This window comes from Petromyzon marinus, chromosome 72 (assembly GCF_048934315.1).
Source record: "Petromyzon marinus isolate PM22_M1 ecotype Great Lakes invasive population chromosome 72, UKy_Petmar_22M1.pri1.0, whole genome shotgun sequence".
Classification (NCBI taxonomy): Eukaryota; Metazoa; Chordata; class Hyperoartia; order Petromyzontiformes; family Petromyzontidae; genus Petromyzon; species Petromyzon marinus.
In genome coordinates, this window is record NC_133738.1 from 6,718,985 (window position 1) to 6,735,143 (window position 16,159).

The 16,159-nt window shown below is 50.2% G+C and overlaps 1 protein-coding gene across 1 annotated transcript; it reads right to left on the reverse strand.

The window, feature by feature from the left end:
* Positions 1-3,860: 3,860 nt before the first annotated feature.
* LOC116957296 (E3 ubiquitin-protein ligase TRIM47-like) lies at positions 3,861-11,449 on the reverse strand. The gene is made up of 4 exons (XM_032979367.2): positions 9,841-11,449; positions 8,564-8,659; positions 5,840-7,768; positions 3,861-4,562 (listed from the first exon to the last, which is right to left on the reverse strand). The coding sequence occupies exons 1-3, from the start codon at positions 10,399-10,401 to the stop codon at positions 7,316-7,318; spliced, it is 1,110 nt and encodes a 369-aa protein (XP_032835258.2). The 5' UTR covers positions 10,402-11,449; the 3' UTR covers positions 3,861-4,562; positions 5,840-7,315.
* Between the last annotated feature and the right edge of the window lie 4,710 nt (positions 11,450-16,159).

Here is a 16,159-nt window from a genome sequence, read left to right on the forward strand (position 1 = left end):
GGTGTTCGACCAGATGACGCCACGAACACCATATGAGACTAGGCTCCAAGAAAACCTGTCTCTGGTGTGGACCAATCAGTTTCAAGGACAATGAATAAATTATCAAAGTATTGTTTTTTGTTTGCATTTGACTGCAAGTATTGCGCGAATAAGCACGCCGGCGGGTGGTTAATCGCTGCCGCGCACCCGCGCTAAGATGCGCTCTAAAGCAGCAGTGCGAATACACGCACTTCTGTGGCTGGTTTATAGCCTAACCCGTGCCCGCACTATGACTAATGCTAAAGCAGCGGCGTGAACACGCTGACGTTTGTATACCCACACGCCCACGCCCCATGGTGAGAACTACAGCAGCGGCGCAAACACTCGCGCACCTGCAGGTGATTCATTTAACGAGCGCGTGCTGCAGTTCTGCCCTTGCCGCTCGTCCGCCCACGCCGCTGCTCCACACACACACACAAATCACACTGCACCGATAATCTGTGCTGACGTTTATTTATGGCGCCAACACACTACCTGGGGGGGGGGGGTATTTTGCGAGGAGAGCCTAGCCTAACCCTGCCTACGTGCCCAGTCACTCAAACGTCCTGCCACGTACCTCGAAGCTGTACTCACGGCGTCGCATGGACGCTGTGAGAGTCGGAGGGAGAAGGACGAGATAAAACTTTACCTATCACTGCCTCGTAGCAGCACTCGCTGGCATCACACGGATGCTGCGGGCGGCTCGAAGAGGCAGGACGGCAGGGAGTGGGTCCGGATGGCCTGGAGGTTGAAGACAAGAGCGAAAATCGTCCCAGGCTACACTTTCTATTCCCTTAACTTCAAAGGCGCCATTGTACTACGCGGCCAATCGTGCGCTTATCTGTGGTTACCGCCCCCCTGTTACCGCATCCTTCCGTCCGCGGCGGCGGTCGCCGGCCACCCATTGTCTGGAAGGGCGCCCGGCTTACGCTTTTCTTGCTTTATATTCCACCCTCCCAGTGTCGTGAGTAACTCATTGCGGTTGGCCCAGTGAACCTTTTCTTTCTGCTTCCATACAATTTTAAGCCAATTTTAGGGGCGTCGCAATGTAACCTGTCCTGTGAGGGTCGGCCAATCTCCTGGCACTGGGAAACCGTGGGACTTTCCCTCTAGGGGTCCTTGGGATTTAAACTCCATGTGCCAGGCAATCCCCCGCCAGGACACTAAGTGGGTACAGTGAGGGAAAATAAGTATTTGATCTCCTGCTGATTCTGTACGTTTGCCCACTGACAAAGAAATGATCAGTCTATAATTTTAATGGTAGGTTTATTTGAACAGTGAGAGACATAATAACAACAACAAAATCCGGAAAAAAGCATGTCAGAAATGTTATAAATTGATTGGCATTTTAATGAGGGAAATAAGCATTTGACCCCTCTGCAAAACATGATTTAGTACTTGGTGGCAAAATCCTTGTTGGCAATCACAAACGTCAGACGTTTCTTGTAGTTGGCCACCAGGTTTGCACACATCTCAGGAGGGATTTTGTCCCACTCCTCTTTGCAGATATTCTCCAAGGCATTAATTTTTCGAGGCTGACGTTTGGCAACTCGAACCTTCAGCTCCCTCCACAGATTTTCTATGGGATTAAGGTCTGGAGACTGGCTAGGCCACTACAGGACCTTAATGTGCTTCTTCTTGAGCCACTCCTTTGTTGCCTTAGCCGTGTGTTTTAGGTCATTGTCATGCTGGAATACCCATCCACAACCCATTTTCAATGCCCTGGCTGAGGGAAGGAGGTTCTCACCCAAGATTTGACGGTACATGGCCCCGTCCATCGTCCCTTTGATGTGGTGAAGTTGTCCTGTCCCCCCCTTAGCAGAAAAACACCCCCAAAGCATAATGTTTCCACCTCCATGTTTGATGGTGGGGATGGTGTTCTTGGGGTTATAGGCAGCATTCCTCCTCGTCCAAACACAGCGAGTTGAGTTGATGCCAAAGAGCTCCATTTTGGTCTCATCTGACCACAACACTTTCACCCAGTTGTCCTCCGAATCATTCAGATGTTCATTGGCAAACTTCAGATGGGCATGTATATGTGCTTTCTTGAGCAGGGGGACCTTGCGGGCGCTGCAGGATTTCAGTCCTTCACAGCGTAGTGTGAAGGACTTGGTGACTATGGTCCCAGCTGCCTTGAGATCATTGACAAGATCCTCCCGTGTTGTTCTGGGCTGATTCCTCACCGTTATCATGATCATTGCAACTCCACGAGGTGAGATCTTGCATGGAGCCCTTGGCCGAGGGAGATTGACAGTTCTATAGTGTTTATTTCATTTGTGAATAATTTGCACCATCTGTTGACACCTTCTCACCAAGCTGCTTGGCAATGGTCTTGTAGCCCATTCCAGCCTTGTGTAGGTCTACAATCTAGTCCCTGACATCCTTGGAGAGCTCTTTGGTCTTGGCCATGGTGGAGAATTTGGAATCTGATTGATTGCTTCTGTGGACAGGTGTCTTTTATACAGGTAACAAGCTGAGATTAGGAGCACTCCCTTTTAGAGTGTGCTCCTAATCTTAGCTCGTTACCTGTATACAAGACACCTGGGAACCAGAAATCTTTCTGATTGAGAGGGGGCAAATACTTATTTCCCTCATTAAAATGCAATTCAATTTCTAACATTTTTGACATGCGTTATTCTGGATTTTCTTGTTGTTATTCTGTTTCTCACTGTGCAAATAAACCTACCATTAAAATTATAGACTGATAATTTTTTTGTCAGTCGTCAAACGTACAAAATCAGCAGGGGATCAAATACTTTTTTCCCTCACTGTATGTGCGCACTTTGTGTGCGTTCAGGGGGGAATTGCGGTCGTGGCACCACAGTGATTATGGTGATGGTAATGATGATTGATGGTGGTGATGATGTTAGTGGTGTTAGTCGTGGTGTTGATGATGATGAGCTTGATGGTGGTGGTGATGATGCTAATTGTTTTTTTGACGGTGGTGATGACAGTGATAGTGATGATGGTGGTGATGATGGTTTATGGTGATGATGGTCATAATGATGTCGATGACAGTGGTGATCATGAGTAATGATTATGATGATGGTGATGGACGTGATAATGGTGGTGATTTTTGTGGTGTTGATAGTTATAATGATGATGGTGGTGGTTAATGGTGGTGATCGTGGTAGCGGTGATTATTAGGATAATGATGCTGATGATATTGCTGATGATAGTGATAATGATGATGGGGTGATGGTGACGATGATAGCAATGATGGTGGTGATCGTGGTGATGATAGTGACGATGATGTTGGTGATGGTGATTATGATGGTTTTGGTGGTGTTGATAGTAATGATGATGGTGATGGTGGTTGATAGTGATGGTGGTGGTGATGGTGATGCTGTTGGTAATGATGATGATGGCGATGATGGTGGTAGTGATGACGGTGGTGATTATGATGATGGTGGTGTTGATGGTGTTGATGATGACAGTGGTGATGATGATGGGGTGATGGTGGTGATGGTGGCGATGGCATTGATGATGGGGTGATGATGGTGATGACGATAGTGATGATGGTGAATTGCAGGGATGAGGAGGCGTGGTGACGCGAGCGTGCACTGCAGGTGAAGGAGCGGACACACGGACTCTGGGGCTGCGCTGATTTCCCACTCAGATTTCATTAAAATCCCTCAAACTTCCGCGACGGAGATTTGTACTTCACCGGCGACATCGCTCACGCACACCAACCTGAACCCCACCCTCCCCCTCACCCTACCCCTCCATGCTCACCTCACCCATCCCTCAATTTTCACCTCACCCTCCCATAACCTCACCCTCCCCTCTCCTCACCCTCTCTCTACCCCCTCCTTCCCATCCTCTCCTCTCCTCACCCTCACCATCACCCTGTATTCTCACCCGTCACTTTCCCTCAACTTCCCCTCCATTCTCCCCTCATGCTCACCTTACCTTACCTCTCCCTCTGTTCCGCCTACCCCTTACTCTCATTTCACCCTCTCCTTCCTTTCTTGGGTTACTCTCTATCAAACCCCGGGGTGCACGACTCAGATCCACGATCTTCAATGGTTGATTATAATAATTCACCCACATTGCAGGGTAGAGAGGCTGCAAGAATATCTGCCGAACCTCGAGGATCACATCCATGGAGTCGGCGCGGTAAAACGCCAGGAGCCCCCCCTCCCAGTGCAGGTGAAGCCCGATTCTGCGGGGAGAGAGGGCTCCCCTCACCGACAGTGCAGTCTTCGCTCCACCATGAACCACTGAGAAGTTGTCGTCACGTTTCTCTAAACACCAGGACGCATCGCTCCCTCCCAGCTCCTGTGCAGCACCACTCCCTTTCCGTGGGATCATTCCGTATGCCACTCCAAATCGACACCACAGCACGTCCTCCACGTCCACCTCCCAGTAGTGGTGGCCCGAGGAGAAGCTCTCACAGCACAGGGCTTGTACACGGCCATCAAACCGGTGTGGGTGATCGGGGCGACCCTGGGAGGCAAGGACTGCTGTCATCGTCCTGAGATCCGAGGAGATCTGGAGTTGGTTATGAGCTGAGTTTGTGTCCAGAGTCGGTGAGCGTCCGTCTGTGACAACAGCCATGACAACATCACTAGAGAACACCATCATCACCATTATCCACCATCACCACCATCAACATCACCATCACTAACCATCATCTTCACCATTAACAATAACATCACAAACATCACCATCACCAACCATCCTCGCCATCAAAATCATCAATGACAACAACATATACATCACCATCACCACCATCATCAACACTATGAACATCAACAACATCACTATCGCCATCAACAACATCACAACCATCATCACAAATAATCACCAGCACCATCACTACTATCACCTTGACAATCACCACTATCCCCATCACCATTTTCATCACCATCACCAACGCGACAAGCATCATTATAACCATCATAGCGACCATTAAAACCATCATCACCACCATCACTACCATTATCACCATGACCAATATCATCACTACTTCCATCAGCGCCATCAGCAAGACCATCACAACCATCACAACCTATATCATCACCAATGTCATCACCATTTCCATTACTCACTATCGCTAACAGCATAATATCCAACAAGAACCGCCATTCGTCACTAAGTGGCGGTGACGTCACCACGGCGCTTGTGCCAGGCTATGTGCACGTTGAGGCCACGTGAAGTGTAGAACGGATCAGGAACTCATTTGAGGTTAAAACTGTCTAGCAGAGGCCCAGGACTGGATCAGATACACCTGCCACTGATGTTAGCCATGGCGGGTAATCAAAGCAAGGTAACTGGGTTTGCAGTGCAGTGTGCTAACCACTATGCCACCACTCCCCCCCCCCCCCCACGCACAAATGCACAAACACATTCACAAGAATGCCATACTAAGTCTCATGGCTCTGTGCAGTAGGGTCTTGGATTGGGATCCGAACAAAGACTAAGATCCCCTGTGTAGCCTAAACAGACCATTGGCGCAAGTGCTGTTAGCGAGCATCTATGATGACCAGCAGGGCACACGAGGAGGTGGGTGGCCAGCACCACGCCCGACCACCTTTTTCTCCCTAGTGGCGATTTGGTTTAAATACAGGATCAGGTTCCAGAATGTAAACAAAGAAAAATATTCCCCGTGTTGCCTTAACAGACTGTCAGGGCAAATCAGCACCTTTGAAATCTGGCACAGCATATGAGGGGCTGGCCACCTTTGTCTCCCTCGTGGTGATGTTACACACAAAGCTAGGTAAGCATTTGAGGCTGAGTCGACCTCGTGCACACACACACGGTGATCATTTATTGTGAAGATGGCGCCATTACCCATGTTTCACACTGAAGAACTCACACAAGATTTTGGCCACAGTTCCCTCGGTGCCTTTAAGCGAGGCAATGTCCTCTTGGCTGGGAGCTGAGGGTGGAGCTGCTGTATCCCTCCCTGTCCTGTGAAAGCAGAACAGACATGGCGACTGTCTCACGCAGAGCATCGTCACTCACAGGATCATCACAGCTCCATCACATAGACACTCATCACACAATTACAGCATCACCACATGGCATTACTATCACCACACTTAGCATCATCACACACAGCATCATCAGACAGCATCACCACACACACCATCATTACACACAGCATTATCACACGCAGCTTTACTATCACCACGCATAGCATCATCACATACAGCACCATCACACAGCATCATCACACATAGCATAACCACGCACCATAACCACACAAACCATCATCACGCACACAACCACACAAACCATCACCACACACACCATCACCACACACAGCCAATGTCTCACTGCCCGCACCCCATACTCAGTCCCATGTTGTCGTGAGTGATAGTCGTCTTTTACCTGCGCGTCTCCTCCAGGTGTCCCTGTGGGAGAGAGAGATGCGTTACTGTGGCTCTACCTCCATTCCCTTGTGATCAGTGGAGTTCCCACTGCAACACCGTGGGTGGAATATAAACCCCAAAATCTTGGCTTATGACTCTATGATCACCAACACTGACTTACGGGGCAAATATTTCAGAGTGAGAACGGTTGATAGTCAACTATAAACTACTATTTTTTATTTTCCAGGTAAGGCCCACGGAGCTATGTAGCTCTTTTTCAGAAGCGACCTGGCCACAAATGATAGCTCAAGGAAGTGGTTCATCTTGTGGAAATTTATAGCAGCCAAATACTCTAAACGCACGTTTCCAAATGTGGAGGGAAAAACTGGAGAACCCGCAGAAAAACCCATGCGACCATGGAGGGAGAAATGTAAACTCCAAATGTATATGGACGTCAGGGTTGGGATAAAATCCAGGACCTTCGGTATAGCAGGCGAGGTAGTTAACATCTCGCCACCCCCATGAGGACCAACACTGATTTGCAGGGCAACTATTTCAGAGTGAGACCGGTTGATATTGATCTGTGCTGAGAGTAACTTAGGACTGGTAATTTCTGGTGTTACCAATGCACATGGTGCAGATCTTGTATAAGTGATATTCAAAAAAACAATAATATATTTAATTAGTGTATGAGACCTATTTATTTTAGCATCGCAAATATGAACAATGAAGGTAGCGCATCCAAGTGGAGGTACATGAAGCAAGAAGCTGAGATGAAATCAGCTCTTGAACAGGCGCTGGTGGATTGTTGCATCGCGGCATCATGAGATGTGGCAATGGCTTGGGGAAGCCTTCATCAATAAGTGGATAGATCATGGCTGATGATAATCATAAATACCGTGCACATTGTTGTTGTATGGTTGATTTAAAAAGTTCAATTCCAATAACATTTAGTTTAAATTCACAATGAAACAAACTTAATGGGAATCTGTTAAAGGACGAGAGAGATAATTAATTTCACTGAGAAAATATGAGCTGGCCTTCAAAATGGCAGCCACTGGAGCTGCGATGCGAGTCCATGAGTGGAGATGTGTTCTCAAGCCCAGTGGATGCAAGCTCTCATTCAGGAGCCTCCCTCTGCTGCTGCTGGTGAGAGGGCTTTGTGCCAATAGCGACACTGGAGACTCATCGCTCACCTGCAGGAACGCGAGCGAGTCCCTCTCCTGCACTAGAGCCTGCAGGCGTGTAGCTGCTGCCTGGAGCTCGCTGATCTCGCGCTGGTAGCGAGCGATCTTCTTCTCGATCTGGGACAGCAGCTTGCGTCCTTTCTGCTCCAGTTGCTCTAACGCCGTCTTCTCCTCCACATCCAACGCTGCTCTCGCGCTGGCGAATCTGACCGAGATGGAAGCCTTTTCATCTGTCACGGATCCCTGCAAAGAGAGAGAAATGCCACCTCTGTTCATTAAATGTCTGGTCCTTTGTGAAATGACATTCAGGTGTCCGGACAGTGATACGAGTCTGCAGCACTGAGGCCTCCTTCTTCCTCTGATAGCGCTGCTGAGCATTTTCAGTACAACACGATTTGGGGGCTGTGAGGCATCATCAAATACCATCAGGAGTACATTTAGGGTCTGTGCCATTCTCATTGCGCAAGGCTATCAGGACGATGCTGTGTTTGCCTTCCCATGAAGCAAAGATTAATTTGGAATTTGCCTTCAACAAGTAGAGCCCTAAGGAATTGGGAAGTTAGGCCAATTTCTCTTCAAATTAATAATTTGAATGTGAGAGAAAAGCACGTATGTATGGATGAAGAGAGTGGATCATGAAACCACTTGCTAAACTGGCACCTGGCCACTCTAACGCCTGATTGGATTCACTAAAAGAGTGTACAACAGTCTGTGTGTGATCCACCAACTCTGCCACCAGAGTATTGGATAATAGGCACGTACCACCTCATTAGACCAATATAGATAACACGTTGAAGTGGTAAGTTGTTTAGAGATATGGGAATGTGGAATTTCCACCACTGATTGAGTTTCTCAGTGGATTTGAGAACCACCTCGTTGCTCGTCCTGATTATTGAGGCGCATTGACCGTTGTATGTTTAGTCCCACAATGTGTTTGGAGTCAATGGAAGTCCACGTGAATGAATGGAGTTGTCCTCCATCACAAACCCTACTCAGGGTGGAGTCACAGGGTCACAGAGTCAGGCACAGACGTGGTACCTGCACGTCCCTGCGAGCGGCCTCCATCCGCCTCACGGACTCCTCCGCCTCCCTCCTCTTCTCCTCCACCGCCCGCGTCTCCTCTCCCACTTGTTTCTGTGAGAGACGTCACCAGGGGAGACTCCACTCACTCTCTGAGCATCCCCTCTCAACCCCGCTCCACGTGAACCCCTCCACAGTGACGGGGGCAGTAGCCCCGGTGCAGCGATGGAGGCTGGGGGAGCAAAAGGCTGCAGGGAACTGATTTCACGAGGAGCTCAAACATGTGCAGGGCTAACTGAGTAGTGGGTGGGGCTACCTGAGTAGTGGGCGGGGCTGCTGGAGTAGTGGGCGGGGCTATCTGAGTAGTGGGTGGACAGGGCACCAGAGTGGTGAGATGTTTTCTGCCTTGCCTGCTATTCAGGAGGTCGTGGGTTCGAAACTGCATCTGATGCCTGTTTATGCAGTTTGCATGTCTGTTTCCATGGACGCATGGATTTTTCTCCCGGTTCTCCGGTTTTTCTGTCCACGTTTAGGAAGGTGCGTTTAGAGTTTTTGGCTGCCATACATTTAGACCTGATAAGCCACTTTGTTGAGCATGTAATTTGTGGCCAGGTTGCCAACTATACATAGCTCTGTAGGTTTCACTTGGTAAAATAAAAATTGGTTAAGTTTAGTTTTGCATGGTACAAGGAAGGGCTGCCATGTCTCTGTTGAGTGTCGGAGAAATTCGGTAACGAGCATCTTGATGAAAATATAAAAACGATCACGAAATACTTGTTCTTTCAAAATCACGCGACATTTCTGGAACACCAAGTCCAGTGACCCGGTAGCTGCTTTCGAGTGCGGCACTAAACTGGCACAGACCGGCACGAGGCTACCAAGTGGTGAGCACTGCGGCTCACGCAGTCCCAATCGTTTTGCATTTCGTTTCAATTCTAGGGGATGCTCCTCTCTACCACAACCCACTTTTTGTATGCGAATCACAGTCGATGCATTCACGTAATTTTAAGAACACGTTGTACGCATTAAAGTTCTTCAGTTTTATCAAATATACTAAGAGCACATTTATAAATTTGGCATACAACAGGATTGAAAAAAACTTGTGGTTGTATTATGTTTGCACTATGACAACCTCAGCATGCTTTGTATTAAAACAACGTTGTTAAAATGTGAACGAAAAATCGGCAGCTGAGAGAGGAATGATATTTAGTTGGATATCATTGTTCAGTTCATACTTGGAAATGATGATTTCGTGCACGACAGGCTCCCGCTCACACACAGGCAGACCGTCTCACCTCCCGTGTCTTGTGCTCATCCTCCAACGTAGCCACATCGTGACCCTTGTGGTCTCCTGCAATGGTGCAGGTTGTGCAGACCAAGCTCTTGTCCTGTCGGCAGTAAAACTCGAGCTCCTTTCTGTGTTTCTTGCATTTGCGGTCTTCAGGATTCGTGTCTGGATCCACCAGAATGTGGCCCCTGAACTTCGGGTTCTCCTGATGAGGCTTTACATGAGTCACACAGTAGGACATATCACACCTGAGGCAGGTCTTCGAGGCAGCGGTCGTGCCATCGTTGCAGAAGTCACACAAGACCACGGTGGCCATTTCATCTGCAGCACTGCGCTGCTCCACCAGGTTGGCGAGCGTCACGCTCTTGTTCAGCTGGGGCCTCTGAGGGAAGGTCACTCGGCACTGTGGGCAGGAGAAGGACTCAGCCGCATCCCAGGCGCCCTCCACGCACTCGAGGCAGAACGAGTGGCCGCAGCTGAGCGTACAGGGGCAGCGGAAGGCGTCCAGGCAGATGGGGCAGGTCAACTCCCTTCGAGCCTCGTCACCACTGAGAGCCGCACTCGCCATGGCCCTGTGCCTCCACTCAGAGACGGGCGCTGGATGTAGCTCAGGCAGTCTCTGTAGCTCAGACAGTCTTTGTATGTAGCTCAGGCAGCCTCTGGCTGTAGCTCAGACAGTCTCTGGCTGTACCTCAGGCAGTCTCTATCTGTAGTTCAGGCAGTCTCTGTCTGTAGCTCAGGCAGTCTCTGTCTGTAGCTCAGGCAGTCGCTGGCTGTAGCTCAGGCATTCTCTGTCTGTAGCTCAGGCAGTCTCTGTCTGTAGCTCCGGCAGTCTCTGTATCTCAGGTAGTCTCTGTCTGTAGCTCAGGCAGTCTCTGTAGCTCAGGCAGTCGCTGGCTGTAGCTCAGAAAGTCGCGGGCTGGAGCTCAGGCAGCCTCTGGCTGTAACTTCAGACAGTTGCTGACTAGCTCAGGCAGTATCCGGATGTAGCTCAGGCAGTCCCTGGCTGTAGCTCAGGCAGTCTCTGTCTGTTTCTCAGGCAGTCTCTGTCTGTAGCTCAGGCAGTCGCTGGCTGTAGCTCAGGCATTCTCTGTCTGTAGCTCAGGCAGTCTCTGTCTGTAGCTCCGGCAGTCTCTGTAGCTCAGGTAGTCTCTGTCTGTAGCTCAGGCAGTCTCTGTAGCTCAGGCAGTCGCTGGCTGTAGCTCAGAAAGTCGCGGGCTGGAGCTCAGGCAGCCTCTGGCTGTAACTTCAGACAGTTGCTGACTAGCTCAGGCAGTATCCGGATGTAGCTCAGGCAGTCCCTGGCTGTAGCTCAGGCAGTCTCTGTCTGTTTCTCAGGCAATCGCTGACTGCGTCTGAGACGCTAAACAAGGAACAAGCCACGTAAATAGGTGACAAGGAAGCAGGATGTCTTTCAGTTTGATTTGCGTGTCACGAGGCGTGCCCTGGAATGTGTTGACGTGTCAGCGAGTACAGACGTCTCCACTCCAGGGGTGGCTTAAAAAAGAAGACTCCGATCACCTCGTTTCAAATACTCATCCTCACTCACCTCATCGCAACTCACTTCAGAGGCCGTCCATAAATGACGTCACGCGATTTTGGACGATTTTTTACCCCCCCCCCTCATCGTACGGCGTCACAAAAAGTCAGGCCCCCCCTTCAAATATGACGTCACAAAGCTCTGCCCCCCACCCCCCAAAACCATATTTCCATTTTGAAAATAAAACATGCTTCAAATCGCTTTAAACTATTGTCATTGTAGTGCGTATTTAATGTGGCGTTGCACTCTGATGTTGCAGGAGAAAACATTTAAAAGGAGGCGTTGGAAAACTGAAATTTAGCATATATTATATTGAAATTATCTTATAATTATAAAATATAAAAGTAATTATAACGATTAAAAAAATACTTGAAACTTCGTAGTAAAACAAAGTAAAATGGAGAGTACAATTATAACAATCACAGATTCATTTCACAGAATGAAAAACCCTGGTAGAATAATTAGAATCAAAATGTTTAATAACAATCATTAACATTTTTTTCAAAATGTATGCTTCTCCATTCTCCCATGGAGAAGCAAAATGCTCCTTCATGGAATAAACTAAAGTGACCTTAGTAAATTTAAATAATCAAATGGTTAATAATGGAAATTTATTAAAATTAGTGTTGTTTTAACAATTCTATATTTATTTAAAGTTGCGCATTTTAACGTGACGTCACATCTCTCAACCCCCCCCCTCGTCACACATCGTCATAAATGTCTGACCCCCCCCCTCCTAGGTGCATGACGTCATTTATTGACGGGCCCTCACCTCATCTCACATCACCTCAACTCAACTCAGCTCACCTCATCTCATCTCACCTCATCAACTCAACTCACGTCAACTCACCTAAATTCACTTCAACTCACCTCATCTCAACTCACCTCACGTCAACTCATCTCACCTCATCTCAACTCACCTCATCAACTCACCTCACCTCAACTCGTCTCAACTGAACTGGCAGGGGGATGTGGGGGCTGACGTCCACCTCCCCGCTCCCCGTGAGCGGGCGGGGCGTGACGTCCACCCCCTCCACTTACCCCTCCTCCTCTCGGCCGCCTTTCGCCGCGCCCCCGCCGATCACGTGATCGGCCCCCCCGCGCCTGCGTCCCCCCCCCTGAGGGACATCGCTACTCGGCTGGCTCACCACCGCCCGGGGTTATCTCGCACACGCCCACGTACACCACCACCACTGATGCGGAGGTGGCTCCGTGCACGCGCGCGCCCCTGCCGGCGCTTGTTTCACACAAAGGCTAGCGCTAAAAATAGCCTCATTAATATGCACGCGCCCCTCCCCGTGGCTAAGCCCTAATCCGCTGTGTAACAATGCTACGCGAAAAAGGGGATGGCTGCGGCAGGACCCTGGGTGCACGCCTCGCCTTTGAGGCTATTTTTACAATGTCCACGCGCCTTGTAAAGGCGTGCGAACGCCAGCGAGCGGGTGGATCGACCCCGCCTTAATCACTCACGCGGCGCTGCAGACACACATGCGAAACCCCGCGTAACCAGTGGCGGTCATATAGATGGTAATAGATGCGCACCTCACACACCAACCCCACGCCGCCACTCTGCAGCCCCGCGCTCGCTCTCACGCCGGGCACACCGTCTCTACACGCAGACGCGCCACACAGATCACAGACGCTACGCCGAGGCTCTACCAACACACACAGAAATCACACCACACCGATATTCTGAACTATAGTTTATTAATGGTGCCAATACGCATGACCCGGAGGAGGAATATTTTTGCGAGGAGAGCCTAGCGTAGCTCTGCCTATGAGCCCAGTTACACAAATGTTCTACCATGTACCTTGTAGCTGTACTCATGGCGTCGCATTGACACTGTGAGAGTCGGAGGGAGAGGACGAGCGAAAACCTCGCCTATCACTGCCTCGTAGCAGCACTCGCTGGCATCACACGAATGCTGCGAGCGGCTCAAGGAGGAAGGATGGCAGGGAGTGGGTCTGGATCGGCCGGAGGTTGAAGACAACTGAACTCACCGTCCCATTGCACCTGTCTTTATTCTCTAAACTTCAAAGGCCCAGGGTGATGTCATATCACGCAGCCAATCGGGCGCTTACCCATGCCCCCCGTCGTCGTCCCTCTCCACTGTCTCTACCGTGGCCCAATCCCCTCGCTTCAAAGGCCCAGGGTGGCAATGTACCGTGCAGCCAATCGCACGCTCACCTGTGCCGTCTACATGGAGGGCCACGGGGTCTGCTGCTGCTGCAGCCCCTCACCCATCGTCCTCCCGTGCTCATTAATTCTAACCCACTGGTCTGCTCTTCTGGCCGAATATTCCACCCTCCGCCTCTCCCAGTGTCGTGAGTAACTCATTGCGGATGGCCCAGTGAACCTTTTCGTTCAGCGCCCATACAAATCTTAAGCCAATTTAGGGGCACCGCAATGTAACCTGCCCTGTGAGGGTCGGCCAATCTCCTGGCACCGGGAAACCGTGAGACTCTCCCTCTAGGGGCCATTCGGATTGAAACCCGATGTGCCAGGCAACCCCCCATCAGGACACTACGTGGGTGCGCTGCGTGTGGCTAATTGTTTAGTTTGGCGGCCGGGAGGGGATTGCAGCGTTTGCGGAGTTGCTCCGTGGTCGTGGCACCACAGGAACGCTACTCGTAAACTCGTTGCTTTCTGCCTCTCTACTCCATGAGATTGTTGTTGTTATCTTCGTCTTTCATATTTCTTTCAGCTTCTCCATTTATTTTAAGTTTAACACTTTAAACTACTTCGTGAAAATAATGTGTTCCTGTCTCAAAGTCACGTTCCAGTTGTCGAGCTGTGAGACACCGGTGGGAGTTGCCGTGTTTAACTCGGTCACGTGGCTGGGGCTCAGGTTCCAGCTGGGGGAGCTGTGAGGCACCGGTGTGAGTTGCCGTGTTTAACTCGGTCACGTGGCTGTGGCTCAGGTTCCAGCTGGTAGAGCTGTAAGACACCGGTGGGAGTTGCCGTGTTTAACTCAGTCACGTGGCTGTGACTCAGGGTCCAGCTGGTGGAGTCACAAACCACCGGGCGAGGCCCTTTGCTGAATCCGGCACCATTACCGCTCATGTGGGCGGGGGGCAGGCGCCCCAGGGGTAGTCCGGTTGTATCAAATCAACATCAGCGCGCCTTTTTTGCCGGTATCAAAGTGTGAGAAAATAATAATAATAATAGGTTTTACCCTTTCTGGCAATAAAACAGTTGTGTTAAGATGTTCAAACACCAATCAAATATTTTTTGCAAGGAATAATGTCTGCATTGACTACACACAGTACTTGTGTAGTGCCTTGGATTCACTCGGACGACAATCGCCTTTCTTCCACCGTCACTTTTATTTCCATCGTTCCCCACACACACACACACTATATATAATTTCTCCTCTCTGCGCTCCGCCAACTTGTACACTCGAATTCCCCTCAGCACCGTCCGCTCATACTCCTTGTCTCCGCACACAGTCTCTTCTTCTCTCACCGCACACATAGTGGTTCTATCTCTATCTCCTCACACACAGTGACTCGTCTATCTGTTCACACACAGTGGCTCTGTCTATCTCTTCACACACAGTGACCTGTCTATCTCTTCACACGCAGTGACTCTGTCTATCTCCTCACACACAGTGACCTGTCTATCTCCTCACACACAGTGACCTGTCTATCTCTTCACACGCAGTGACTCTGTCTATCTCTTAACACACAGTGACCTGTCTATCTCCTCACACGCAGTGACTCTGTCTATCTCTTCACACACAGTGACCTGTCTATCTCTTCACACGCAGTGACTCTGTCTATCTCTTCACACACAGTGACCTGTCTATCTCCTCACACAGTGACTGTCTATCTCTTCACACACAGTGACTTGTCTATCGATAACTCTCCCTGTACCTACCTATACCGTAATCTCCTCTCTGCTAACTCTCGCTATCGCTATTTATTGTCCTCTGGGTTCGGCTCTCAATCGATTTCCCACTAACACTTGCCGGGCTTCCACTCTTCGCATCTCTCTCTACCCGCTGCTTTCTCCACTTCTCGCCAACTCCCCCGTCGTCCAAATCACCTAGCGTTTTTATCCCGTTTCCAATCAGCCTTAATAAATTGCCACGTGCCTCGCTGGCATTTTCCCGCCAGCTCCGCACCTGTCCAATGGCCCAGACTATACTCCACTACATCACCCCCCCCCCCCCCCCTCCATGATGAAAGAACCTAGCCGTCCCCGGCTACTCTATACTCGAATTGGAGTAGTGGAGTGAAGCGGACGGAACGATGATAACATATATACAGAACGCACTCGCAACACATAACTATTTTGTACAACCACCCGACACGCACCACACAACGACACTCACACAACACCTTTATACAGAATCCCCAAACCCCCGAAAGTCAACGTAGTGTACTTCTCCTGGAACGGGTTCCCGCTGCCGGCCCATCTCCCCTGCACGGGACACCCTGCGGTAAGCGAGGGCCTCGCTCGTCTCGCCAACGAGGGGCGCTCCTGGGCTCCACCCTGCGCTCATCCCTGTCCCAGCGACACTCTGCTGGCGGGACTGTCCGTCGTTCCCGGTCGGGACGGACATTGGTCCGGATCTGTGGCCGTTCAGTCGGCGTCCGGTCAGAAACTCTGGCCAAAAGGGGCGATCCTGAAGGCACACGGGGGGCAGATCTCTGGGACAGGCGCACTTGTGACCTCCCCACAGGTTCGTCGGACACATCCAATCCAGGCCGCTCTCGGATGGGGGATGATGCGTCGTATGGTAACACAAATTTCTTCAGGCGCGACGGGTGAACAAACCAT